Source organism: Symphalangus syndactylus, chromosome 11, assembly GCF_028878055.3.
Source record: "Symphalangus syndactylus isolate Jambi chromosome 11, NHGRI_mSymSyn1-v2.1_pri, whole genome shotgun sequence".
Lineage (NCBI taxonomy): Eukaryota > Metazoa > Chordata > Mammalia > Primates > Hylobatidae > Symphalangus > Symphalangus syndactylus.
Window position 1 is genome coordinate 130528011 of NC_072433.2, and position 27144 is coordinate 130555154.

General features: G+C 54.7%; 1 protein-coding gene across 1 annotated transcript; it reads right to left on the bottom strand.

The window, feature by feature from the left end:
- Positions 1-2728: 2728 nt before the first annotated feature.
- CIBAR2 (CBY1 interacting BAR domain containing 2) lies at positions 2729-16960 on the bottom strand. The gene is made up of 9 exons (XM_055298367.2): positions 16821-16960; positions 14693-14927; positions 12486-12554; positions 12301-12402; positions 12122-12127; positions 9796-9900; positions 6584-6697; positions 4507-4608; positions 2729-3059 (listed from the first exon to the last, which is right to left on the bottom strand). Exons 1-9 carry the CDS (start codon positions 16838-16840, stop codon positions 2943-2945), a joined length of 870 nt encoding a protein of 289 aa, XP_055154342.1. The 5' UTR covers positions 16841-16960; the 3' UTR covers positions 2729-2942.
- Between the last annotated feature and the right edge of the window lie 10184 nt (positions 16961-27144).

Genomic DNA, 27144 nt, shown 5'->3' on the forward strand with positions numbered 1-27144 from the left:
GGGCATGGTGGCGGGCACGTGTAGTCCCAGCTATTTGGGAGGCCGAGGCAAGAGAATCCTTTGAACCCAGGAGGCGGAGGTTGTAATGAGCCAAGATCATGTCACTGCACTCCAGCCTGGGTGACAGAGCAAGACTCCATCTCAAAAAAAAAAAAAAAAAAAAAAAAAAGGCAGGGAGGGAGGGCATCCCTGTGTGAGGCGGTCGCCCCCAGATCTGCCTCCTCAGGGCCCCAAAAGAGAGAATTTCTGAGTTTTCTTGCCAGTTCCCAAGTGACCAGTGGAGAAGGAGTGACAGGGAAGGCTCTGGGCCAACTGTCCCACCTGTACTCCGGGACCATTGGTCTCTTAGGTGCACTGGGGCCAAAGGGGAAGGGGATAGGCCCCGAACCCAGCCAACCTTACATGAAATTGGCACCACCAATTCCAGGACCACAGCCCTGACAAGCAAGGTCATCATCCTTCAGAAACTATCACAGAGCTGGGACTCAGCTGAGGTTTCTGAAAACACAGACATTTACATATAAGCAAATGTGTGTGTACAAACAGGTATATGCATATAAAAGTATACAAATATACACTAAAGCATTAATAGATGTGATATACAGATTATATAGAACATCTAGAAAGTTTTAGTTATTTCTGGAGTGTGTATCCTGGCCTGGGGGAGTCAAGGAAAGCTTCCCCGAGAGGTGCCGTGGAGCCGGATCTTGGGTAATAAAAATCACCGTTGGCCGAGCATGGTGGCTCATTCCTGTAGTCCCAGCACTTTGGGAGGCCGAGGTGGGCAGATTGCCTGAGCTCAGGAGTTCAAGACCAGCCTGGCCAACATGGCAAAACCCCATCTCTACTAAAAATACAAAACATCAGCCGGGCGTGGTGGCAGGTGCCTGTAGTCCCAACTACAGGGGAGGTTGAGGCACGAGAGTCACTTGAACTTGGGAGGCAGAAGTTTCAGTGAGCTGAGATGGCACCACTTCATTCCAGCGTGGGTGACAGAGTGAGACTCTGTCTCCACAAAATCACTGTGATGAAGACGCCAACCCTACCTCGATCCTGTGAGAAAGATGTGTGTCCCTCACTTTGCTGATGAAAAAAACCAGGGCACTCCATGGGGGGAATGCGAACTTGGGGCTTTCTGGCTCTAGAGCTCAGCGGTTATCCACCAGGACAGCATGAGAGGCCACCGGGTGGACCATTCCCAGCCCAGGTCTTCAGAATGCAGGAGGCTAGCCAGGGATGAGCCCCCCTCAGCGTGGATGCCCCACCCCAGGTCCTTGAAAGGATTCCTCAGCTAGAACAGCCCCCCACCCCGCCCCAGGGTGGAAGGTTTGTGATCCTACCTGGGAAGTTGGTAGAAAGAAGCTTCCATGCTGTTCCGTCTCCTCATGGAGGATTTAGCCTCATTTGGAACTTTTCCTGCCTTCCATTGTCTCAACAGAGACAAGCTGCTTTCTGGCTCTGAGCTGCTGGGACCCCCGACCGGGGGTGGCCCATTGGGGGTGCTGGGATCAGTGGAGCCAGCCCGTGTCTGCCGGCTCCGGGTGCACTTTCTAACCTGGGACCATTGGGCAGTGTGTGGCCTTGAGGGACAGAGATGGCTACACTCCTGGGAAGCACGGAAGCCAGTTGTTTTTATTTGCTTGTTTGTTGTTTGAGACAGAGTTTTGCTTTTGTTGCCCAGGCTGGAGTGCAGTGGCGCGATCTCGGCTCACTGCAACCTCTGCCCTGCTGGTTCAAGTGATTCTCCTGCCTCAGCCTCCCAAGTACCTGGGATTACAGGTGCAAGCCACCACGCCTGGCTAATTTTTTATATATTTAGTAGAGATAAGGTTTCACCAGTTGGCCAGGCTGGTCTCAGACTCCAGACCTCAGGTGATCCACGTGCCTCGGCCTCCCGAAGTGCTTGGATTACAGGTTTGAGCCACCGCGCCTGGCCATGGAAGCCAGTTCTAGGAACCAGACATCTCCACCCAGCCTCGGTATCACCGAGTCATGCCAGGCTGGGAGGGGTGGGCTCACCTCAGCTGCCCTCAGAGATGGTCTGGAGGATTCGCTTCCCGGCTGTGCACCAGGGGCCCCAGCAGATAGCCCCCAGTCCACACACCCCAACCCTCTCTACACTTCCATCCCCCTCTGACCTTTGTGGACTTCTGTGACAATCTTGGTCCCAAGAGCATCCCTGCACATCACGTCCATGTGTTACAGGCTAAATTTTGCCTCCAAAGGTCTATGTTGAAGTCCTACCCGCCCTCATACTTCAGAATGTGACCTTATTTGGAAATGGGGTCCTTGCTGATATAATTAGTCAAGATGAGACCATCCTGGAGGAAGGTGGCCTCTGATGATGGGCATCCTTATAGGCAGGGGAGGTTTGGACACAGGCTTAAGTGCACACCGGGAGAACACCACGTGAAGAGGAAGGCAGGGTCCGGGGGATGCGGCTACAAGCCCAGGCGCGCCAAGGACAGGAGCCACTGGAAGCTGGAGGGGGCCTGGGATGGGTGCTCCCTCTGAGCCTCCAAAAAGAACCAGCCCTGCTGACACCTTGCTCTCAGATTTCTGGGTACCAGAACACAGGAGAGTGATTTTCTAAGGTTTGAGCTGCCCAGGCAGTGGTGCTTTGTCAAGGCAGCCCAGGAAAGGAATCCACTGTGCTCGCAACATGAACACAGGGGCAAGCACACCCCACCCGAGCCCCCGGACTACAGGCAGGACGAGAGCGCCGGGATCAAGCTGAGAGTCACAGGGCATTTATTGAACACCTACTATGTGCCAGGCACAGCGATCCCCCAGAGCAACCTGTGAGGTGAGTGATATTGGCTCTGTTGTACAGATGAGGAAACTGAGGCTCAGAGGACACGTGGCTTGCCTGAGGGCACACAGCAGAGCCCACCGGAGGATCCAAGGCCAGCTCAGTTCTTCTGACTGTTGTGGGCAGTTCTCTATTTATGGGGTCCCTGCCCCAGTGCCCTGAGGTCCTCCACGGGGGCCTCCTCCATGGAGTCGTCCTCACTCTCCTCCCCTTCTTTTCCTGGGCTCCGTATGGTGCTCTGAGCACTCTAAATAATAATAATAATAAAACGACAACAACATCAGTAATGATAATGGCAACAACAAGTCTCGAGCGTTTGTTGCACAACAGGCCGGGTTTTCTGTGCTTCGTATAGGTCTGTTCATCTGATACTCAGCACCGCCCTACACAGAGGTTACTGTTCTGAGCCACTCTGCGGTCAAGGACTCTAAGACAAAGAGAGGCTAGGAGACTTTCCCAAGTTCACACCGCCAGGAGCAGTGGGCTCAGACCAAGAAATAGATAGCATAAAGAAAAACAATCAAAACTTCGGGAAACATTGGACACACTTACAGAAATGCAAAATGCTCTGCAAAGTCTCAGCAATAGAACTGACCAAGTAGAAGAAGGAAATTCAGAGCTTGAAGATAAGGTCTTCGAATTAACCCAATCCAACAAAGACAAAGAAAAACGAATAAGAAAGTAAGAACAAAGCCTCCAGGCAGTCTGGGATTATTTTAAACCGCTTGGGCTTGCACTTACCCTACCATCGCTAGAGAGAATGTCCTGGAAGCATGAGATGCCCACCCTGCCCCCACAGTGGGCTGGCTGCCCCTTAACCCCCCCCTCACAGAGACTAAACCTGCCATGATTGGCACGAGGAAGTTCAGGGTCTTCATTTGCCCTACCCAGCTGGACCTGCAGAGTTCCCGGAAGAAATATAAATGCACCTGATGGTAGGCCTTCCTGGGGCTGTAAGGTAACGTCTAATGTATGCACCTAATCACCTCCCTAACCTCTGAGGAGCCCTGGATTCTGGAAGCTGCGGGCCCACGGGCTGGGATGGAGGTGTGGACCTGACTGGGGGCCTGTTTCTCAAGTGGCAATACCTCAGAGTGCCTCCAGGGGGCGCTCAGGACCCATGGCAGCCACGGCAGGGACTGTGTGGCCTACCACACTGGGTGACGTGGCTTCATTGATTCTACTTTTTTTTTTTTTTTTTTTTTTCCTGAGACAGAGTCTCGCTCTGTAACCTGGGCTGGAGTGCAGTGGTACGATCTCGGCTTACTGCAACCTCTGCCTCCCGGGTTCAAGCGATTCTCCTGCCTCAGCCTCCCAAGTAGCTGGGATTACAGGCATACACCACCACACCCAGCTAATTTTTGCTTTTTTTTTTTTTAATAGAGATGGGCTTTTACCATGTTGGCCACGCTGGTCTCAAACTCCTGACCTCAAGTGATCCGCCCACCTCAGCCTCCTAAAGCGCTGGGATTACAGGCATGAGCCACCACGCCCAGCTTCGTTCTACTTCAAGGCAAAGTCCTGGTCAAACCCCTGGGCAGCCCTCCACGCTCCCACCACCCCTGCCCCCTCAGCCTCTCATTTCAAATTTGAGTTCTCAGCCACCCTCCTCTAATCCCTGGGGTTACTACCACAGGGCCTCCCAGGCTGTGCACGTCATTTTAGGTGTAACCCCCACCCACCCACACACTCACCTGGCTGGTGAGAGACTGAAGAATAGATGGAGAGGGGTTGGTGTTGGCAAGCGGCCGAGTGTCATAATGCCCATAAACCCCTTGCATCTTGGCTCTAAAATCCTGCCGGGGAGAGACCAGGGTGGGTTGGATCCAATGGGAAAACACAGCGTGGGTCGGGGGAGTGGGATGGAAAGACAGTGGAATAAGAAGGCCCGAGACAGCTAATGCCCAAGGAACTCCACGGTCCTCTCCAGAAGCTTCCTGTTTCTTATTCCACATAATCTACAGCAGCCTACTGAGTGGGCATTATCACCCCTTTTACAGATGGGAGAGGCCCAGAGAGGCCAGGTAACATGACCATCATCACACAGGAAAACAGCTGGATTCGAGATCCCCCTTTCCCCTAAAAAGAATATTGTAAAGTGACTGAATGCGAGACAGCCCCTCTGACCTGCATCAAACCTCTCATGGTAGTTTTAAGGCTTATTGGTAACTCAGACGATCTGATGCTTCCCCCATCAGGAGCTAGAATCAAATTCCTCTCCCCTTGAATACAGGCAGCCTCAGAGATTCGCTTCTAACAAATGGAATATGGCAAAGCCACACTGGGTTACTGCTGAAGTTAGGTCATAAAAGGTGATCGAGTGCCGGGCGCGGTGGCTCACGCCTGTAATCCCAGCACTTTGGGAGGCCGAGGCAGGCAGATCACGAGGTCAGGAGATTGAGACCATCCTGGCTAACACGGTGAAACTCCGTCTCTACTAAAAATATAAAACATTAGCTGGGCGTGGTGGTGGGCAACTGTAGTCCCAGCTACTCGGGAGGCGGAGGCAGGAGAATGGCGTGAACCTGGGAGGCAGAGCTTGCAGTGAGCCACTGCACTCCAGCCTGGGCGAGAGAGCGAGACTCCGTCTCAAAAAAAAAAAAAAATGGTGACACTCCCTCTTGGAACCAGCTGCTGTGAGGAAGCCCAGGCCCCATGGAAAAGCCGTGGGCAGCCACTGTGGCTATAGACCCTGAGGAAGACCCAGGGAGGCCAGGCTTTGTGGGGTGCGGCTCATACAGTTGCCAGGGGCTCCACGCCCAGAAGGACCCCATGCTTGGCTTAGCACTCTGATGCTGCTGTCGTGAAGATCTTAGCAATTGTTGATGGGCCCCACATTTTCATTTTGCAGTGGGCCCTGCAAATCTCGTGGCCTGTCCTATGCTCAGATGACAGCCACCTTCCGCTAGACATGAGGGAGGAAAGCTAAGAAAAGACAGCCCCAGCCTCTGACCAATGGCAACCACATGAAGGCTCCACCTGAGGACTGCCCAGGTGAGCCCCATCAACCGCAGACCCACAGAAGACAATCATGATAACTGATTGCTGCTTTACAATATTAGGCTTGAGGAAGGGTGTTACAGATAATGCAAACAGTTCATTCTAGATTTTAACCAGATCAGATGGGGATAAAAGGCACTTCCTTCTATTTCAAAACTACACCAAGCATCAGCCAGGAAATGCTTTTTATTGTTGTTGATCCATTCGTGCTTTGTTTTTTGTTTGTCTGTTTGTTTGTTTTGTTTTTTGACGGAGTCTCTCTCTCTTGCCCAGGCTGGAGTGCAGTGGCATGATCTTGGCTCACTGCAACCTCCACCTCCCGGGTTCAAGCGAGTGTCCTGCCTCAGCCTCCCAAGTAGCTGGGATTGCAGGTGCCCACCACCACGCCTGGCTAATTTTGTATTTTAGTAGAGACAGACTTTTACCATGTTGGCCAGGCTGGCCTCGAACTCCTGACCTCAGGTGATCCGCCTGCCTCGGCCTCCCAAAGTGCTGGGATTACGGGCGTGAACCACCACGTTCTGCCAATCCATTTGTTTTTAAACACCCCAATGATGATGAATATGTTGATATTCCAAATAGCGTTGGGAAAAATTATCCTCAGTTTGGCACCCACCCAGGGGCAGATATTGCCAATGCTTCATCAGCATGAGTCTTCAAAGTTAGAAAAGTTGTGAAATGTTACCAACAAAAACTGCTTCTATCAAGACAAAACCAAAATGAAATTCTGCCCCACTTCACCAAATAGGAAATGTGGTGTCTGTGACCCACCTGTAGATCCCTCTCCAGGTCATACTTCTCCAGGGTCTGGAAGGCGCTAGAATACACCTCCACCGCTTTGGCATGGAAAACCATCTCAATAGTTACAAAATCAGAAAAAAATTTCTGTGGGGAGAGAAACCCAAAGAATGTAAGCATCGCAGTGAGAAAGAGCCCAGGGAAGCCTGGGACGCAGGCAGATGGGGTGGGGGAGAGGGGAGCTGTCCGTGTCGGGACAGGCCCTAGGTGGGGAGTTTCGACATGTTATTTTAAAATTACTTTTCTTTGACAGAGAACACATTTGCATGGCTCAAAAATCAAAACTATTGGCCAAGCACAGTGGCTCATGCCTGTAATCTCAGTACTCTGGGAGGCTGAGTCAGGAGGATTACTTGAGCCCAGGAGTTCAAGACCAGCCTGGGCAACATGGTGACACCCTGTCCCTACTAAGTACATAAGTAAGTAAATAAATAAATATAAACTATGCCAAAGTGTCGATTGAGGAGACTTGCTCTCCATCCTCCATCCTGTTCCTTTCTTTCACTTCCCCTCCGCCTCCTGAGATCACGTTGAGAAGTTTCTGTGTATTCCCGCCTTGCTTCCTTACATAAGCCAGTATTCTTCTCCCTTTTTCACTCTCGTCTGAGCTTGCTTTTCCCCTGCTAACAATCGGTCCTGGAGATCTTTTCACAGGAGCCTTTTATTTTATTTTGTTTTACTTTATTTTATTTTATTTTATTTTATTTTATTTTATTTTATTTTATTTTATTTTTTTGAGATGGAGTCTCCCTCTGTCACCCAGGCTGCAGTGAAGTGGTGTGATCTCGGCTCACTGCAATCACTGCAATCTCCGCCTCCCAGGTTCAAGCGATTCTCCTGCCTCAGCCTCCTGAGTTACTGGGATTATAGACGTGTGCCACCACGCCTGGCTCATTTTTGTATTTTTTAGTAGGGACGGGGTTTCACCATGTTGGCCAGGATGGTATTGAACTCCTGACCTCAAGTGATCCACAGGAGGGCTCCACTTTCATGAATGGGATTAGTGCCCTGGTAAAAAAGACTGGAGGGAGCTTTTCTGCCCCTTCTGCCACATGCGGACGCGTAGAAGGCACCAGCCATGGGGAACAGGCCCTGCTCGGATGCTGAATCTGCTGGAGCCTCGGTCTTGGACTGCCCAGCCTCCAACACGGTGAGAAATAAACTTCTGTTGTTTATAAATCACCCAGCTTAAAGTGTTGTGTTGGCGCAGGCTGGACGGGCTAAGACAGGTGGTGATGACGGGCTCAAGTTCTTGCTTTTATCTCTTTTGAAATGTGAAGGGCTTTGAAGGCATGGTTTGGATTCACATCTCTTACGAATTTAATCCCAGAACTTGAAAGCACGCCCACTTCTAAACTGTGCTTCTGTTGGCCCCTGGCCTGGAGAACCGTGTGGTCCACGCTCCCTGGTGCTGCCCACCCAGCCCCAAACACATCAGGTGCTGAATAATGTCTGCCGACTGTTTCAGGTCCTCCTTGCTATGTAGGCAGCGTGAGCACTTATCACTGACACTTCATTCCCTTGTGCATTCATTCATGTAGGCGTTCAGTCATTCATTCACGCCACAAGCATTTACAGAATACCCACTAGGTGCCAGGCCCTGGACCCTGGTGGCTGGGATCCGGCAGGGGGCCTGTCCTGTGGCACTGACACGGAGTGTGTTACACGGTGACCTCACAGGCTTCTCTGCTCCACGATGTGATGAATGTGATAGATGGCACACAATACATCACAGACCATATTATCCGTCCATCTCCTCCCGCCCCAACGGTGTCAACTCCATGAGCTCAGGGACCTTGTTTGTTGGGCATGGTGCACCCAGCATCAGGCACAGCACCTGGCATGCAGTAGGTGCGCATTCCACACTTGTTAAAGTAACACGTGAATTGAATATGCAATTAACCATTCAACCTGGGATGGCAGCCCCGTGGGAGTGGAGTAGGGCGTATAAACAAGGGGCCTGACCAGTCTGGGGTCCGCGTGACTTTCCCCAAAGAATGAGGTTGAAGCCGAAGGAGGAGGAGGAGGCACCGACTGGACGCAGATCAAGGTAGAACCCTGCAAAGGCCTCGGGTGGGAATGGGCTCTGTGCACTGGAGCTTGGAGTGCCGCGGGCAGGATGAGGCCGCAGGCCTGGGTCAGGGCTTCAGGAGTCTGGAAAGGATTTTGGTTCCAATCCTTAGAACAAGGGGAGCCACAAGAGGGTGCTCAGCCCAGCGATGGTGAATTGGACCTGCCTTTTAAGAGACCCCTGGGGTAGGTGCGGTGGGTCACGCCTGTAATCCCGGCACTTTAGGAGGCCAAGGCAGGTGGATCAATTGAGGTCAGGAGTTCGAGACCAGCCTGGCCAACTTGGTGAGACCCCCCCCCACCCCCGACCATCTCTACTAAAAATACAAAAATTAGCTGGGCGTGGTGGTATATGCCTGTAATCCCGGCTACTCAGGAGGCTGGGGCAGGAGAATCACTTGAATCCGGGAGGTGGAAGTTGCAGTGAGCGGAGATCGTACCACTGCACTCCAGCCTGGGCAACCGAGTGAGACTCCATCTAAAAAAAAACAAAAACCAAAACAAAACAAAAATCCCCAGGGCAGTGTGCACCTTTGGAGAATGGACTAGAGAGGGCTCGAGAGCTGGGGAAGGAATCTCTGCGATCAGCTAGTCCCGAAAGACCCCACCTCTCTGAGCTCCTCTTCTAAGAGCTGGAGCTCTGAACCCGGGGCTCTGTGGCACTGGGGAGGGGATCTGCGTGGCAGGAGGAAGGCAGCCACGCCCAGCTGCTGGGCCTCAACGTGGCTTGTTCAGGGAGGGGGTTTGGAGCTTTGAGGAGAAAAAGAGGTTAGAGCAATCCTGTGTGGAGAGGAAGTGGGGAGTGTGTGTGGAGGGAGACAAACTCTTCCTGGCTAGGAACTGGACCTAGGGCCACCCAGTGGCTTCCAGCTGTGCTGGGACAGCTGCCCTGAGCACCAGCCTCTGATGCCCTGTGGCCAGGATTAACTGTGCCGGGAGCTTGTGTGGGCATAAGCTCACTCACGCCTGCCATTGCTCACACGTGTACACAGACCCACACACACACACACACACACTCTCCTACTGATGCCTGTACATAGACACGTGTACACGCGTGCGTGCGCACACACACAAGGCAGCCCAGGGCGCATCCCATCCCGGCCAGCCGCCCTCACCTGCAGGTCCTTCAGCTTCTGCCTCTGGAAGGCCTCCACCGTCTCCTCCAGCTGGAGGGTGGTGCGGCTGGAGTCCACAGCGGCCCTCTGCACTCTGGTCTCCGCCTGGCCCCAGGGACACACGAGGTAGAAATTGTCATGGGGTGCTTCTGGCCCTTAGACACCTTTCTGAATCACTTTGTCTCTAAACCCTTCTCTCAGGCCAGCTCTCCTGCCTCAAGTGACGTTTCTTGCTAATTTGGTCATCAAAGGAATGGCTGAGTAGGACCCCGGCTGAAGGAACAGCACTGGAGTGAGACACACCTGCCTGCTAGCTGTGTGACCTCAGGCAAGTCACTTATCCTCTCTGAGCCTCAATTTCCTTGCTTGTAAACAGAGGACAGTAATGAGACTTGCTTAGCAGGGCTGTTGTAAAAATTAAACAGCGGCCCCTGCTGAGCCCTTAGGACAGATGCTCCCCGTTCATTGATAATTAATTTCTTCATGAGGAACAGGTTTAGGTAATTAACTCTTTTGTTCCTTTGATCAACATCTATAGACGCTTACTCCATGCCAAGCCCAGACGTGAATCTGGCGTTTAGAGTTGAACACCTTGGAGCTGCTTCGAAATTTGCCACTTAACTGCTTGTGGGACCTTTCTTGGCTTCAGATTCGTCTTTAAAATGGGGACTGAATACCACCTTCATGTTTGTGAAGCGCCCGAGATGGGAAGAGACAGCTGGGGGCTGGCATCTAGGAAGCCCTCAGGAAAGAAGGGAAAGCTGTTGTCACTCAAACAAATGGTGGCAGAGATGGTGGGTGACCCAGGCAGGATCTAGGATAGAACCTGGAGGTGCTCGGGCAGGGCTGTGACCCACATTCGTGTAGGTCAGGACTCCCCACGCTCAGCACTAGTGTCCGGGGCACTGTGGGAGGTTTAGCAGCATCCCTGGCCTCTCCCCACTGGATGCCAGGTGGTAGGTGGGATAACGGCCCCCCAAAGATGTCTACATCCTAATCCCTGGCACCTGTCAAGGGATTCTCCTGCCAAGGCAAACGGGAGTTAGGGTAGCAGGTGGAATGAAGGTTGCTCATCAGCCATCCTTGCCCTGGGAGATGATTTTGGATTATCTGCTACAGGCAGTGCAATCAAAGGGTCCTTTCAAGTGGAAGAGGGAGGCGGGCAAGAGAGTCAGGGGAAAGACGTGACTATACAGGGAAGGTGCAGGCTGCCAGCTTGAAGACAGGGGAGGGGCCACAAGCCAAGGGATGTGCGTGGCCTCTGGAAGCTGGAAAAGGCGAGGGCACAGACTCTCACAGGAACTTCTAGAAGGAACCAGCCCTTTCCGTACCTTGATTTAGCCCAGTGGGCCCACGATGGACCTCTAACCTCCTGAACAGTGAGTCTGTGGTCATTTTTCACCACAGTGGGAAAAACTTAACACGTTCTAGCAGAGCTCTCCAGTCGTGAGCAGCCAGAAACATCGCCAGACAGTGAAATGCGCCCAGGTGAGGACCGCTGGCTTAGCTCCATTAAGGGGCACTCTTTGTGTCCAGGCCTGTAATCCCAGCATTTTGGAAGCCTGAGGCAGGTGGAACGCCTGAGGTCAGGAGTTCAAGACCAGCCTGGCCAACATGGCAGAACCCCGTCTGTACTAAAAATACAAAAATTAGCCAGGCACAGTGGTGGGTGCCTGTAATCCCAGCTACTGGGGAGGGTGGGGTAGGAGAATCACTTGAACCCTGGAGGCAGAGGTTGCAGTGAGCCGAGACTCTGCCACTTGCACTCCAGCCTGGGCAACAGAGCGAGACTCTGTCTCTCAAAAAAAGGGGGGGGCACTCTTTGGATGAGGTCACACACTCAGTCACAAATCAATTACACATACAGCGGAGGTGACTAGCCCTCCTCCAGCTCTCACTCTACCTCCCGGCCCCTGCGTCTTTCCCATGGGGCAGGACAGTGCGACAGACAGCATGTGGGGTCCCTTCCACCTACTGTGCCCCATGAGCTCCTATAACTGCGTCTCTATGAGCCCTGGTTTCCTCCTGTAGACTATGGGGATGAGGCTAGCAGTGCCCAACTGATGTGAGCATTAAATAAGTAACTGGCGGGGAAACTGAGGCCCGTGGAGGGAGTGACTTGTTGGATGATGTCAACGATGGGACAGAGCCCAGGTCTCCAGACCCCCAGAGCCCCTTTTTACCAGTATCTTTGGCTTTTCCATCCTGAGCACAAGGTCCCGCACACACCTGCTTCTGCCCAGGTAAAGCCTACCTGGCCGTTTTGTGAGGTTGTGTATTTCCTACGTGTGATTCTGCCTGCCACAGACAGACATGTGACACCCACCTGGGACTGAAAAACGTGCTGTTAAGGAACCAAGTTAAGCCCAGGCAGCCCCGTTGGGGTGGTCCACCCCCTTCACAGCCCCTAGCCAGCGGGCCCAGGCAAAGAAAACCTCAGAGGACATCAGGGTGAGTGGACACCCTGGCCCGGCAGCCCCAGGCCCCACTTCCAGGGGAGGATACGATCATTTGCCGATCTGAGGGTGACTTCTGCCTCAGTTTCTCCAGTTTTTCCAGTTGTTTGATCTCATGATTTCGGACACGTTTGAATTTCTTGATCTCAGCCTGCAGACAAGGAGGAGGGCTGTTTCCTGGGATCCCACAGGGCAAGACAGGGACGCCACCCACGCTGAGGTGCCCCAGCTCACCTGTGTATGCTTGATCTGTGCCCCGTAGAGCTTCAGGGGGTTGACCACCTTGGTCTCCAGCCTCTCAACCTGGGGGAGCGGGGACACCAGGGGATCTGAGCGAAGGGTGCTGCCTGCCTCCAGCCTGGGCATATAAAGCACAGTTCGCGCCCAGGAGCCTCGTGTCCAGAGCTGTGCGGGGGGGAGGGGAGCACAAGATGCACTCCCTTTTCCCTGCGTGTTGGAGGCACCGAGCTGGGTTCAGGGCCCAGCTCTGCCTCCCAAGGGCTCCAGCAACACATTCAGTCTCTCGAAGCCTCATTTCCTCACCTGTCAAATGAGGTCATGGGTGCACCCAGCAGGGTTTCCGGACAGTAGGCAGATGGTGCCTGGCCCAGAACTCAGGGAGTGTCATCACTGAGCGTGGCAGGACAGGCCCCTGGTGTGTGCTCAGTCTGTCTACACGGCAGCCCTGGCCCCGTCTCCCAACTGCCACACAGGGTGGCGATGACAAACCCACCTTGCGGATGAGAAAACTGAGCCTCGCTTTGGGGACAAGACTTCTATCGAGAGTCACAGTGGGGCCAGGCGCGGTGGCTCACTCCTGTAATCCCAGCACTTTGGGAGGCAGAGGCCGGCGGATCACCTGAGGTCAGGAGTTCAAGACCAGCCTGGCCAACATGGTGAAACGCTGTCTCCACTAAAAATACAAAAAATTAGCTGGGCACGGTGGTGCATGCCTGTAGTCCCAGCTACTTGGGAGGCTGAGGCAGGAGAGTCACTTGAACCTGCAAGGCTGGAGGTTGCAGTGAGCCGAGATTGCGACACTTCACTCCAGCCTGGGCAACAGACTGAGACTCCATCTCAAAAAACCAAAAACAACAAAATACTAAAGCAGCCTGTTGCCAATTTTACAGTCAGGAATGTCTTTGTGAGGGCCAGGAGCTGTCTCTGAACATGTAGACATCAAGGAAGATGGCACCCTGCCTCCTGGTGCCCTGGTCTTCCGCCGGTCTCCGCGGGAGTTTAGTGTAGGCTCCTGCCTCCAAGCTCTGCCACCTGCTTGTCACAGAGCCGTGAGAAGTTTTATTTTTCCTTTGGTTAAAGGTAATTAACTAGGCCAGGCATGGTGGCTCATGCCTGTAAATCCCAGCACTTTGGGAGGCAGAGGTGGGAGGATGGCTTGAGCCCAGGAGTTCAAGACCAGCCTGGGCCACATGGCAAAATGCCGTCTCTTAAAATTTTTTTTATAAAATAAAGATAATTAGCTAGTACAGGTGGCCACCGTGCTACCAGGTGAAATCAGGATGTACTGGTGAGAAATGGGGTTGTCAAAGCCTCTTACTGAGGGACAGTTGTCATCTGTCTTGAGAACATGAGCACCGTGGGCTGTGTCTGCCTGCCTGGAGAAGAGAGTGCCATTTCTGCCTGTGCGATCTTTCCTGGATTGCCCGTGGCATGCGTTGCTGTCTTGTTTAAAGCTTACTCAATTGTAAAGCTGTGCCATTGTTTGTTTCTTGGTATTTTTTGAGATAAAGTCTCGCACTGTCTCCTAGGCTGGAGTGCAGAGGCTCGATCATGGCTCCAGCCTCGACCTTCCAGGCTCAAATGATCCTCCTGTCTCAGCCTTCTGAGTAGCTGGGACCACCGGTGCTTGCTTGCTTATTTATTTATTTATTTATTTAGAGATAGAGTCTTGCTATGTTGCCTGGGCTGATCTTGAACTCCCGTGCTCAGGCAATCTGTGTACCTAGGCCTCCCCGAGTGCTGGGATTACAGGTGTGAGCACCTGGCCCTTTTTTATTCTTTTCTGCAATTCATGGTGAGGATTTTTCTGGGCTGGCAGGAATTTCTATTTTTAATTATTTCCTAAACACCCTGCAGCCTCCTTGCCCCTGACTGCCCCCCAGGATTTCTGTTCCTTCTCGAGGCTCTCATAGGCCCTGGATGTGTCTCCTTCAGGGGTTCATGGAGCCCCCAGGGCTGGATTCGGGGGTTTCCTTGCTTTGTTGACCCTTCATCCGACTCAGCAAAGCCTCCTGGGCTCTCAATCCTGCAGGCGGAGGTGTGACCCTGGAGAAAGTGTAAATGTCTACTCTTGGTGGATGTCTCTGGAGACACACTCATTGGCTGTGGCCACAGCAGGGCTCCTGCAGCCCTCAGGCCTGACCTTGGCATTGGAGCCTGGGTGCCCCTCAGCATCCCAGACCCGCGCCGGCAGCACTCACCTGGGCGTGTCGGTAATCCTGCACTTTGGCCAGGTCCTCAGCAAAGCCCCTCATGGTGGCCCGCAGCTCAGGGTTCTCAGAGTTGGCAAAGTCGATGAGCTGCTTGACCAGCTGGTCTGCCTTGTCCCGCAGCCGGGCCGTCTTGTGCGTGTAGGCGGCCAGCAGCGAGCAGAACTGCCCAAAGTACTTCTCCGTGTTGGCCACGGTATTCTCCATCACCCCCACCTGGCTGTCCCTGTGGAGACGGGGACCTGAGCGGCCATTCTGGGCAGTGATGCAGGGCCCCGGTCATGCCAAGAGCAGACAATAGTTATGAAAACAGGAGCTGCCACCAGCCAGCCTCCAGTGTGGCATGCACATGCCACAGGCTGTCACTCAAGGTGTCAGCATCAGGGCCATTGAGGCTGATGACGGGGATCTGCCTGGGCTGGTCAGTAGTGGGCAGGAATATCAACGCGGGCTTGGCTGCAGACCTGCCCCCTCTTTGTTTTTTGTTTTTGTTTTTTTTTTTTTGAGACAGAGTCTTGCTCTGTCGCCCAGGCTGGAGTGCAATGGTATGATCTTGGCTTACTGCAACCTCTGCCTCCTGGTTTGAAGTAATTCTCCTGCCTCAGCCTCCTGAGTAGCTGGGATTACAGGCACCCGCCACCATGCCTGGCTAATTTTTGTATTTTTAATAGAGACCTGGTTTCACCATGTTGGCCAGGCTGGTCTTGAACTCCTGACCTCAGGTGATCTGCCTGTCTTGGCCTCCCAAAGTGTTGGGATGACAGGCGTGAGCCACCACACCCAGCCCTGACTTACCTTTAAGGGCTCCCAGTCCAGCGCCTCCCTGCAGCAGGTGCGCGATGACTGATCCGCTGCATTCAGGCTTCTAAGACATCCACGGAGGCCTGGCCTCTGCCTCCTTCCTGGGCCTCCTCATGCCCTCTCCTTTCCCTCATCCCCAGCGTGTCACTGTCCCCACCTCTCTCCCTGTGACCAAAGTCCCCGGTGCAACCCTCTCATCAAATCCCTGACTGGAGAAACGTCCTGAGGAGCAGCCCTGTGTCCCGACAGACCCTCTCTTGCCACCCTCGCCGCAAAACACTCTGCGTGCACTGCCCTGTAAGCAAGGCGCTGCTGGTATCACCATATGAAAATGGAGTGAACTGAGGCCCAGAGAGGTGAAGCATCTTGCTACAGGTCACACAGCCAGACCCAGCCTCTGTTCCTGCAGGTAGGGTCCTCACAGCCCCTGATTCAGCAGCACAGGGGTCAGAAGTCAGACACTGGGGCTCAGGCCCCCACCCCAGGCGAGTGCACCAGAATCCCTGGGAGTGCGCCTGAGAAGCTGCATTTTAAAAACACATCAGGGCCGGGCGCGGTGGCTCATGCCTGTCATCCCAGCTCTTTGGGAGGCCGAGGGGTACAGATTGCCTGAGCTCAGGAGTTCAAGACCACCCTGGGCAACATGGTGAAACCCTGTCTCTACTAAAATACAAAAAATCAGCCGGGTGTGTTAGCACGCCTGTAGTCCCAGCTACTTAGGAGGCTGAGGCATGAGAATCGCTTCAGCCCAGGAGGTGGAGGTTGCAGTGAGCCGAGATCGAGATTGCACCACTGGACTCCAGCTTGGGCTACAGAGTGAGAGAGTCCGTCTCAAAAAAATAAAAAAGATAAAAACACATCGGATGCTTGAGAGGGTGCCTGGAATTTGAACCTCAGAGGAACCAGGCATGGAAATGAACGGGGCAGGGCAGGCAGGTTGTGAGAGCAGGGATGGCATGGGCCGGGGCAGCATGGACTGGGCCTCCACGGAAAGGGAGAGGCCTGGCTGGGGTTGAGGTGTGATGGGGGTTTTCCAGGTGGAGGCGAGAAAGGAAAGGGGATGAATTTGGCTGCTCCAGATACACAGGCAGTGATGCTGGAGAAGCAGACAGAAGCCAGATTCTGGAAGCTTCTGTAGTCCCAAGCCCTGTCTTCCGTGAGCTGGATGGCGGTGGAGGCGGCGTGGGAGGGAGAGCGCCCCTTACCCCCACCCCCACCCCCGGCAGCGGGCCCTGCTGCCCTCGTCTTTCCTGGTGCTCCGGGCCTCAAAACCCTGCTTCCACCTCCCTCACAGCCAGGCTGGTGGCGGCCCACTCACCTGGAGAAGGCGATGTTCATTGTGACCAGAGCTTTGGCTGTCCCGGTGGTGGGAAATAAGGACAGGGCCCCAGGGGTCCTGCAGGCCTGGGGGGAACCGGGTAGGGCTGGGTGCAGCTGTGTGGCCCGGGCTCAGGGGACGCTGCCATCCGGTTGCCAGGCGACGGGGCCGCCCACAGCAGGCGCTAGGAGGAGCTGGTCGCCTGGGCAATGCCTCCCTGAGGCCGGCCTCCCCAGCATTGCATTGGCTCAGGGGCTGCTCAGAGAAGAGGGCATCGCACAGCGGCCCACTCTCTCCCTTTGAAGATGGAGGCTCTTGTGGAATGGGGCTAGTGGTTGGGGCTCCCCAGGAGGTAGCAGGGAGAGATTTAGGGGGCTCAGGCCTGCGTGCAGCCACGAGTGTGGGTCCTGCCCACTGAGATCCTCCCTCCCTTCAGGGAAGCTGCCTGCCCCGAGCCCACCACTGGCCTTCCTGGGGTCTAGTCTCAGGTGGGCGGGACATGGGAAAGCTCAGGTGGGGGGTGCAGACGCACAGAGTGAACTCGGGCTCCCCGGGGTGGGGCAAGGAACCGGCTCATAGGAGTGTCTTTCACGTTTTTATCATAATTGCATTGTTTTTTCCCTTATTATAAAAGCACTATCTGCGCACTGTTGGTAAAGTAAGACAATTAAGATACCACAGAGAGAAAATACAAATGCACATGTCAGATTGACAAGCTCAAGTCCAATACCTTCCACTAATCGTATGATTTCTGTATCTCAATGTATGGACACTTTACCTTCAGAAAAGAAACATGAAAATCATGACAGTAAGGAACGGGGATGGGAGGCGGGCAGAGGAAGTGGCCCAGGCCTGTCTCTGCTGTGCTGTTACTTTGTGTGTTTGGAGGTTCTCATTATGGAAATGGAAAGGGTGTTTTGTTTTATTTTGTGTTGTTTTGTTTTGTTCTGTTTTGTTTTTAAAGCATATATAAAAGCAAGGACTTTAGGGTCAGCTAAACACAGATTCAAATCCCAGACCCCAATTTGCTGTGTGACCTTGGGCAAGTCCCCTGACCTCTCTGGGCTTCAGTCCATTCCCCTGCAGAATGGGATCATGACAGTACTTAATTAAGAGAAGTAAGTCCCTGGCATGGGAGTGAAGGGACAGACACAGAGGCTGAGGCTGGGATCCAGAACTCATTGAAATTCCCATTGCACAGGCCCAGGCTGGTGGTGGCTTCCCTCTGTGACCGATCCCCAGGCGCCCGCTGGGCTGTGCCGGCTGGCTGGCCCCTCCTCATGCTTCTCCAGTGATGTCATCATCACACTCTCTCCAGTCGTCCCTTTGCAGATGCCCTGCCCTGTGTTCCCCGGAGGCCCCAGACAACGCACAGACAACCCCAGCTCTGCCCCTGCTGGGTCCCCATTGTCTGTCTGGGGCATGAACCCCCCAACCTCCCATGGGGTGGCTCTAAGTAGCCCCCTAGTGTTCCACGGTCAGCGTGGCTCCTCCCTTTCTGTGCCAAGCTGTGGGGTGCGGGGGGGGGGTCCTGTGTCCCCTCTGTGCCGTGCAGCCGTCACTGAGCACCAGTCAAGTCCCTCTCCTGCTCTCTGCTTCCTTCACTCTTGGGGGCTGTGCTGTGTGGAAGGGTGTCCCCTCAAATGTATGTCTCCCTGGAGATCTCAGAGTGTGGCCTTATTTGGAAACAGGGTCGTTGCAGATGTGATCAGCTGAGTCACACCGGAGGAGGGTGGGCCCTGATCCCACCACTGGGGTCCTCATGAGAAGAGGCGACAGAAACACACCCAGGGGAGATGGCCATGGGGCAGGGACAGGAGCGGCGCAGTGTGAGCCAGGAGCACGGAGAGCTGCCAGGGGCTGGAGAGAGCCCTGGAGCCTCCGGAGGGACTGCAGCAGCCTCCCTAGATCCTTGATTTCGGTCTCTGTGGCCCCAGAACTGGGAGAGAAGAAACTTCTGTCATTTTAAGCCCCCAGTTTGGGGTAATTTTGCTATGGGAGCCCCAGGACTCTCACACAGGGTCCAAAGAGAGCAAAGCGCCCCATGGTCCACCCCACAGGGTCTCTCCAGAGCCCCCTGAGCTCACCCCTGCCCTCTCCCCTCCTCCAACACACTCCTCCACCCCATCACCTCCCCGCAACGTTCACCTCACATAAATGCTCTGCTCTACTGCAATTTTGGGTTGTCTGTCCTAAGGGGTGTGGTTTTGTTTGTTTGTTTGTGTGTTGAGACAGAGTTTTGCTGTTGTAGCCCAGGCTGGAGTGCAATGGTGAGATCTTGGCTCACTGCAACCTCCGCCTCCTGGGTTCAAGCCATTCTCCTGCATCAGCCTCCTGAGTATCTGGTATTATAGGCGCCCACCACTATGCATGGCTAATTTTTGTATTTTTAGTAGAGACAGGGTTTCACCATGTTGGCCAGGCTGGTCTCGAACTCCTGACCTCAGGTGATCTGCGCACCTTGGCCTCCCAAAGTGCTGGGATTATAGGCCACCGCGTCCGGCCCCTATAAGGGGTGTGTTTTAACTTCCCAACTGAACAGCGAGGTCCTGGAGAGAGTTTTGGATTATCCCCTTGGTGAATTAATTCCTTCATGCGCCAGCCTCCTGGAGGGTCTTCCGTGTGTCGTGTGAGCCAATCCCTTAAGTAAATCCCTGTCCGACTGTTCTGCGTCTTTGCAACCCCAGCTCTACTAGGACAGGAGAGACCACAATGGCCATGTCAGGTGTCTGCCCACCAGTTGGCCTGGTCTGCGCTACTGCTTATGGCCACGGGAGGGCAGCAGAGACCCATCTGGTGGAAAATGATTTGCCGCAGAGGTCAACTGGGCTGGGCGGTCCCCGGGGAAACCGGAGAAGCAGCTCATTTCAGAAAAGGCCACCTTAACACAGGGTCGGAGAGAGAGAGGAGGGTCAGAGAGGAAGGGCAAGGTTTAATTCACCATCCTAGAAACTTTAAGCATTTTTTTTTTTCTTTTTTTTTTTTTTTTTGAGACGGAGTCTCGCTCTGTCGCGCAGGCTGGAGTGCAGTGGCGCAATCTCCGCTCACTGCAAGCTCCGCCTCCCGGGTTCACGCCATTCTCCTGCATCAGCCTCTCCGAGTAGCTGGGACTACAGGCGCCCGCCACCACGCCCGGCTAATTTTTTCTATTTTTTTTTAGTAGAGACGGGGTTGCACCGTGGTCTCGATCTCCTGACATCGTGATCCGCCCGCCTCCCAAAGTGCTGGGATTACAAGCGTGAGCCACCGCGCCCGGCCACTTTAAGCATTTTTTAAAAATGAAGGCTGGGTATGGTGACTCACACCTGTAATCAGCACTTTGGGAGGCCGAGGTGGGTGGATCACTTGAGGTCAGGAGTTTGAGACCAGCCTGGGCAACACAGTGAGATCCCCGTCTCTACTAAACAAAAGAAGAAAAAGAAAACCACTGCCTGGTTGGATAACACAGAGACATCTAGCGGCCAGAGAAAGTAAAGTTGAGAAATGGGGGCTGGGGCGAAGTTGGGGGATGCATGAAGTCCTGTGTGCCCTGGTTCAGATCTCATGGGCCTTCTCCCACCCCCTCTCCTGTGTGCCCCCATTCAGATCCATGGGCCTCCTCCCACCCCCTCTCTCCTGTAAATGTTTTTGTATTTATTTTTGTTTTTGTTTTTGTTTTTGTTTTTTTTGAGACAGGGTGTCCCTCTGTTGCGTAAGCTGGAGTGCAATGGCACGATCTCCGTTCACTGCAACTTCCACCTCCCGGATTCAAGTGATTCTCCTGCCTCAGCCTCCTGAGTAGCTGGGATTACAGGCACATGCCACCACAGCCTGTCTAATTTTTATATTTTTAGTAGAGACAGGGTTTCACCATATGGGTCAGGCTGGTCTTGAACTCCCGACCTCAGGTGATCTGCCCACCTCGGCCTCCCAAAGTACTGGGATTACAGGCATGAGCCACTGCACCCAGCCGTATAAATGTGTTTTTGGGGAACCACATAGGAGAGGGTTGCAGACATCAAGAAATCCAGGGAACACTTCCAAAGAGTAAAGACATCTCCCGCAGGTCTGCCTGTGACTCCACACCCAGGAAATTCACACGGCAGTGCTGGCGTCTGACACTGTCCGTAGGCTCACTTGCCGCATTCAGCCGCTGCCATCATGGCAGCCGGTCTTCCCCGGATCCAGGAGGGTCTGCAATGACTACCTGGGTCTGCACAGTCTCCTGGAATCAGAAACTGTTCTCAGTATTTTTTTGTTGTTGTTGTTGTTTTTCTGAGACGGAGTTTTGCTCTTGTCGCCCAGACTAGAATGCAATGGCACAGTCTCAGCTCACTGCAACCTCCTCCTCCTGGGTTCAAGCCATTCTCCTGCATCAGCCTCCTGAGTATCTGGTATTATAGGCGCCCACCACCATGCATGGCTAATTTTTGTATTTTTAGTAGAGACAGGGTTTCACCATGTTGGTCAGGCTGGTCTCGACCTCCTCACCTCAGGTGATCTGCTCATCTCAGTCTCCCAAAGTGCTGGGATTACAGGCATGAGCCATGGTGCCCAGCCTCTCAGCCTTTTTTCATTCATGATACTGACTTTGGTTTTTTGAGTTTCTGTAACTTTTTGTTTTGAAATAATTTCAGTTGTGCAGCAATAATATAAGAACTCTTTCACCCAGATTCCCCGGTTGTTGACATGTTACCACGTTTGTTTCATCATTCTCTCTGCCCCTCTCTCTCTCGTGTGTATTTTATTTTCTGAACCACTTGAGAACAGTTGCAGACCTGAAGCCCCTTTGCCCAAATATTTCATACGTGTTTCCTAAGAACAAGACCAGTCTCTTCCATAACCACAGTACGAGTATTAACGTCAGAAAATTCACTCTGTTATGTTCTATTCCCCAATCTACAGACTTCATTCAGATTCTACAGTTGTCTCAATAACACCGTTTTAGCAAGCAAGCAAACCATCGTCTCCTGGCCCAGGACAGCCACCCACTGCCTTTAGCAGGCGCGATACTGACGTTTTGGGGACTCTGAGCCAATTGTTTTGGGGAACATCCCTCGGTGCCCATTTCCTCGAGCACCAATTCAGGCTGAATGCATGGCAAGATGGCTCAGAGGTGCCCCTGGGCCCTGCCTGTGTTTTATTTTTTATTTCATTTTATTTTTGAAACAGAGTCTCACTCTGTTGCCCAGGCTGGAGTGCAGTGGCGCGATCGGCTCACTGCAAGCTCCGCCTCCCGGGTTCACGCCATTCTCCTGCCTCAGCCTCCCAAGTAGCTGGGACTACAGGCGCCCGCCACCACGCCTGGCTAATTTTTTGTATTTTTAGTAGAGATGGGCTTTCACCATGTTAGACAAGATGGTCTTGATCTCCTGACCTCGTGATCTGCCCATGTCAGCCTCCCAAAGTGCTAGGATTACAGGCGTGAACCACCATGCCCTGCCTCTGCCTCTGTCTTATAAGACTCTCTTCCCTAGATGCTTCTAGGCCACCTTTTCCCACATGACATCGTTTCCAGCCTCCTCCCACCACCCATCTGCAGAGTGTCAGTCCCAGAGGCCGCCCACCACCTGGAATTTCGGGTGGATCAGCCTGGCCAACATGGTGAAATTTGAAACCCCTTCTCGACTAAAAACACAAAATTAGCTTCCTTCCTTCCTTCCTTCCTTCCTTCCTTCCTTCCTTCCTTCCTTCCTTCCTTCCTTCCTTCCTTCCTTCCTTTTCTTTCTTTCTTTCCCCTCTCTGGCCCAGGCTACAATCTACTCGGCTTGCTGCTGCCCGCGCCGCGGACTGCCTGGGACTGCCGGCGCCCGCCACCACTGCCTGCCTTTTCTCCTTTGGATGCAGGCACACGTTCGCCATCTTGGCCATGCTGGTCGCCAGCTCCTGACGCCGAGTGCTCTGCCCACCTCAGCCTGCCGAGGTACTGGGAATACAGACGGAGTCTCGCTCACCCAGTGCTCGGTGTTGCCCGGGCTGGAGGGCGGTGGCGTGGTCTGGCCTCGCGGCAGCCTCTACTCCCTGGCTGCCTGCCTTGGCCTGCCAGGGTGCTGGGATTGCAGCCCCTGCCCGGCCGCCGCCCCATCTGGAAGGTGGGGAGCGCCTCTGCCCGGCCGCCGCCCCATCTGGAAGGTGGGGAGCGCCTCTGCCCGGCCGCCCCGTCTGGGAGGTGAGGAGCACCTCTGCCCGGCCGCCCCGTCTGGGAGGTGAGGAGCGCCTCTGCCCGGCCACACACCGTCTGGGAAGTGAGGAGCGCCTCTGCCCGGCCACACACCGTCTGGGAAGTGAGGAGCGCCTCTGCCCGGCCGCCCACCGTCTGGGAGGTGAGGAGCGCCTCTGCCCGGCCGCCCCGTCTGGGAGGTGAGGAGCGCCTCTGCCCGGCCGCCCCGTCTGGGAAGTGAGGAGCGCCTCTGCCCGGCCACCCACCGTCTGGGAAGTGAGGAGCGCCTCTGCCCGGCCACCCACCGTCTGGGAAGTGAGGAGCGCCTCTGCCCGGCCACCCACCGTCTGGGAAGTGAGGAGCGCCTCTGCCCGGCCACCCACCGTCTGGGAAGTGAGGAGCGCCTCTGCCCGGCCGCCCCGTCTGGGAAGTGAGGAGCGCCTCTGCCCGGCCACCCACCGTCTGGGAAGTGAGGAGCGCCTCTGCCCGGCCGCCCCGTCTGGGAAGTGAGGAGCGCCTCTGCCTGGCCACCCATCGTCTGGGAAGTGAGGAGCGCCTCTGCCTGGCCACCCATCGTCTGGGAAGTGAGGAGCGCCTCTGCCCGGCCACCCTGTCTGGGAAGTGAGGAGCGCCTCTGCCCGGCCACCCCGTCTGGGAAGTGAGGAGCGCCTCTGCCCGGCCGCCCCATCTGGGAAGTGAGGAGCGCCTCTGCCCGGCCTCCCATCGTCTGGGAGGTGAGGAGCGCCTCTGCCCGGCCGCCCCGTCCGGGAGGAAGTGAGGAGCGCCTCTGCCCGGCCACCCCGTCCGGGAAGAAGTGAGGAGCGCCTCTGCCCGGCCGCCCCATCCGGGAAGAAGTGAGGAGTGCCTCTGCCCGGCCGCCCCCGTCCGGGAAGAAGTGAGGAGCGCCTCTGCCCGGCCGCCCCGTCCGGGAAGAAGTGAGGAGCGCCTCTGCCCGGCCGCCCCGTCTGGGAGGTGAGGAGCGCCTCTGCCCGGCCACCCCGTCCGGGAGGAAGTGAGGAGCGCCTCTGCCCGGCCGCCCCGTCCGGGAAGAAGTGAGGAGCGCCTCTGCCCGGCCGCCCCGTCCGGGAAGAAGTGAGGAGTGCCTCTGCCCGGCCGCCCCCGTCCGGGAAGAAGTGAGGAGCGCCTCTGCCCGGCCGCCCCGTCCGGGAAGAAGTGAGGAGCGCCTCTGCCCGGCCGCCCCGTCTGGGAAGTGAGGAGCGCCTCTGCCCGGCCGCCCCATCCGGGAAGAAATGAGGAGCGCCTCTGCCCGGGCGCCCCATCCGGGAAGAAGTGAGGAGCGCCTCTGCACAGCCACCCATCGTCTGGGAAGTGAGGAGCGCCTCTGCCCGGCCACCCACCGTCTGGGAAGTGAGGAGCGCCTCTGCCCGGCCGCCCCGTCCGGGAAGAAGTGAGGAGCGCCTCTGCCCGGCCGCCCCGTCCGGGAAGAAGCGAGGAGCGCCTCTGCCCGGCCGCCCCGTCCGGGAAGAAGTGAGGAGCGCCTCTGCCCGGCCGCCCCGTCGGGAAGAAGTGAGGAGCGCCTCTGCCCGGCCACCCATCGTCTGGGAGGTGAGGAGCGCCTCTGCCCGGCCACCCATTGTCTGGAAAGTGAGGAGCGCCTCTGCCCGGCTGCCCCATCTGGGAAGTGAGGAGTGCCTCTGCCCGGACACCCATCGTCTGGGAGGTGAGGAGCGCCTCTGCCCGGCCACCCATCGTCTGGGAAGTGGGGAGCGCCTCTGCCCGACCACCCATCGTCTGGGAAGTGGGGAGCGCCTCTGCCCGGCCACCTATCGTCTGGGAAGAAGTGAGGAGCGTCTCTGCCTGGCCGCCCCGTCTGGGAAGTGAGGAGCCCCTCTGCCCGGCCGCCCCGTGTCTGGGTAGAAGTGAGGAGCTCCTCTGCCTGGCCGCTCCATCTGGGAGGTCTACCACGGAGGCCAGAAGCAATGTGGGGGCTGGACGTGGTGGCTCACGCCTGTGGTCCCGGCACTCTGGGGGGCGAGGCGGGTTGATCACTTCGGGCTAGGAGTTCGAGACCAGTCTGGCCAACTTGGCGAAACATGAAGAATACAACAGACAAACCAACCAACCAACTCAATGACAACAAAACAGGTCTACCCTGGAGTCATACTCTAATTTTTTCTATTTTCCTCCCTTTCTGATCCTTTATCCCACTTTCTTTTTCTTCCTCTTCCTTCTCCCTCTTCTTTGTCAAATAGAGGATTGAGTTATTATCACTGATCCATATAAAGTCCCTCTCTCATTTATTTTAACTCCCACCCCCATTTCTATTCCCCGACTTCCCATGTGCAACCTTCCTAATGTGTTTGATACCCATCTTTTTGTTTGTATGTATTTTTAGAAAATGTTTATTGTTTTTGTATGCAAAAAAAATTAATAAAAAAAAAAAAAAAAAAAAAAAAAACACAAAATTAGCGGGGCATGGTGGCACACACCTTTAGTCCCAGCTACTTGGGTGGCTGAGGCATGAGAATCACTTTAATCCAGGAGGCGGAGGTTGCAGTGAGCCAAGTTCGTGCCACTGAACTCCAGCCTGGGCAACAGAGCGAGACTCCATCTCAAAAAGAAAAATAAATAAAATAACATTTATTGTGCTCTTAAACTGTGCTGGGTACTGGGCTAAGGGTTTCACACATGCCCATCAGCAATTAGTATTATGCAAAAGAATTAACAACTTCATGTCAGGACTTGTCCCAGCCCCTCGCCATAGCAGTTCCCCTCACAACCCCTCTGCAAATGACTGCAACCCCTCCCCAACCAAAAGACAGTACAGGAATAGTATTGGTCACAAGTAAGAGAAAACCCCAAATAATCGTGTCTTTAAAAAGATGGGAATTTATTTCTCACGTCTGTGAGGCTCCATGATGTTGGGACCCAGGCTTCTCCTATCTCATTCTTCTATCAATTTCTATTCCTGGAATTGCTTCATGGTCCAAAATGGCTGCTGGAACTCCAGCCATTGCACCTACCATCTAGCCAGCAAGAAGAAGGGAGGGGCAAAGGAGGCCATGCCCCCCCCTTTTTTTTTTTTTTTGAGACTGAGTCTTACACTGTCACCCAGGCTGGAGTACAGTGGCACGATCCTGGCTCGCTGCAATCTCCGCCCCCATGGATTCAAGCAATTCTCCTGCCTTAGTCTCCCTAGTAGCTGGGATTAGGTGGGTGGTACCAAGCAGGCTAATTTTTGTATTTTTAGTAGAGACAGGGTTTCACCATTTTGGCCAGGCTGGTTTCAAGCTCCCAAAGTGCTGGGATTACAGGAGTGAGCCACCGCGCCTGGCCATGCCCTTTTCTTTACTGAAGCTGTGCACATCACTTTGTGCTCACATCCCATTGGTCAGAGCTTAGTCACATGGCCACACCTAGCTGCAAAGGATGCTGGGAAATGTAATCTCACCTGCAGGGTCAGGTGCAAATCAGGGACTGTGTCCAGGTTAGATCAGGCTGCAGGGCTCCACTCTGGCTGGGCTGATGGCCATTCCTTTCCTCAGGGGCTCTGTAGGCAGTCAGAGCTGCTAAAGCCCCAGCCTGGGAGCAGTTTGTGTAGACTCCCTCAGCCACTCCTGCAGGGGACCGTGGTCAGGCTGGGGAGCTTGGCCAACGCCCCTTGTTTCTGAGAACTTCAGGCTCATGAGCTGACCATGCCCCAGCGACAGGCCTGGTGTCCCATCTTCCTCCAGGCTAGCGGTGACTGCAGGTTCCCCAGGGTTGTTGTCGTGTTTTTGGCGTGCCTCGCTGCCTGTCTCCAGTCTCAACCAAATAATTAAGAAGGGCGCTCAGAATTCTTCGAGTGAGCAGAAAAAAAGACCAAAATGGCTGGGCACGGCGGCTCGTGCCTGTAATCCCAACACTTGGGGAGGCCAAGGCAGGCGGATCACCTGAGGTTGGGAGTTCCAGACTAGCCTGGCCATCATGGTGAAACCCCATCTCTAATGAAAATACAAAGACTAGCCGGGCATCGTGGCAGGTGCCTGTAATCCCAGCTACTCGGGAAGCTGAGGCAGGAGAATCGCTTGAACCTGGGAGGTGGAGGTTGCAGCGAGCCAAGATCACACCATTGCGTTCCAGCCTGGGTAACAGCAAAACAAACAAAACCCCAAAATATGTTTCCCTTTGGAAAACCCAGTGATGATGTCAAAAGCTGGTGACACAGGAAGCAAGGAAGTGGCT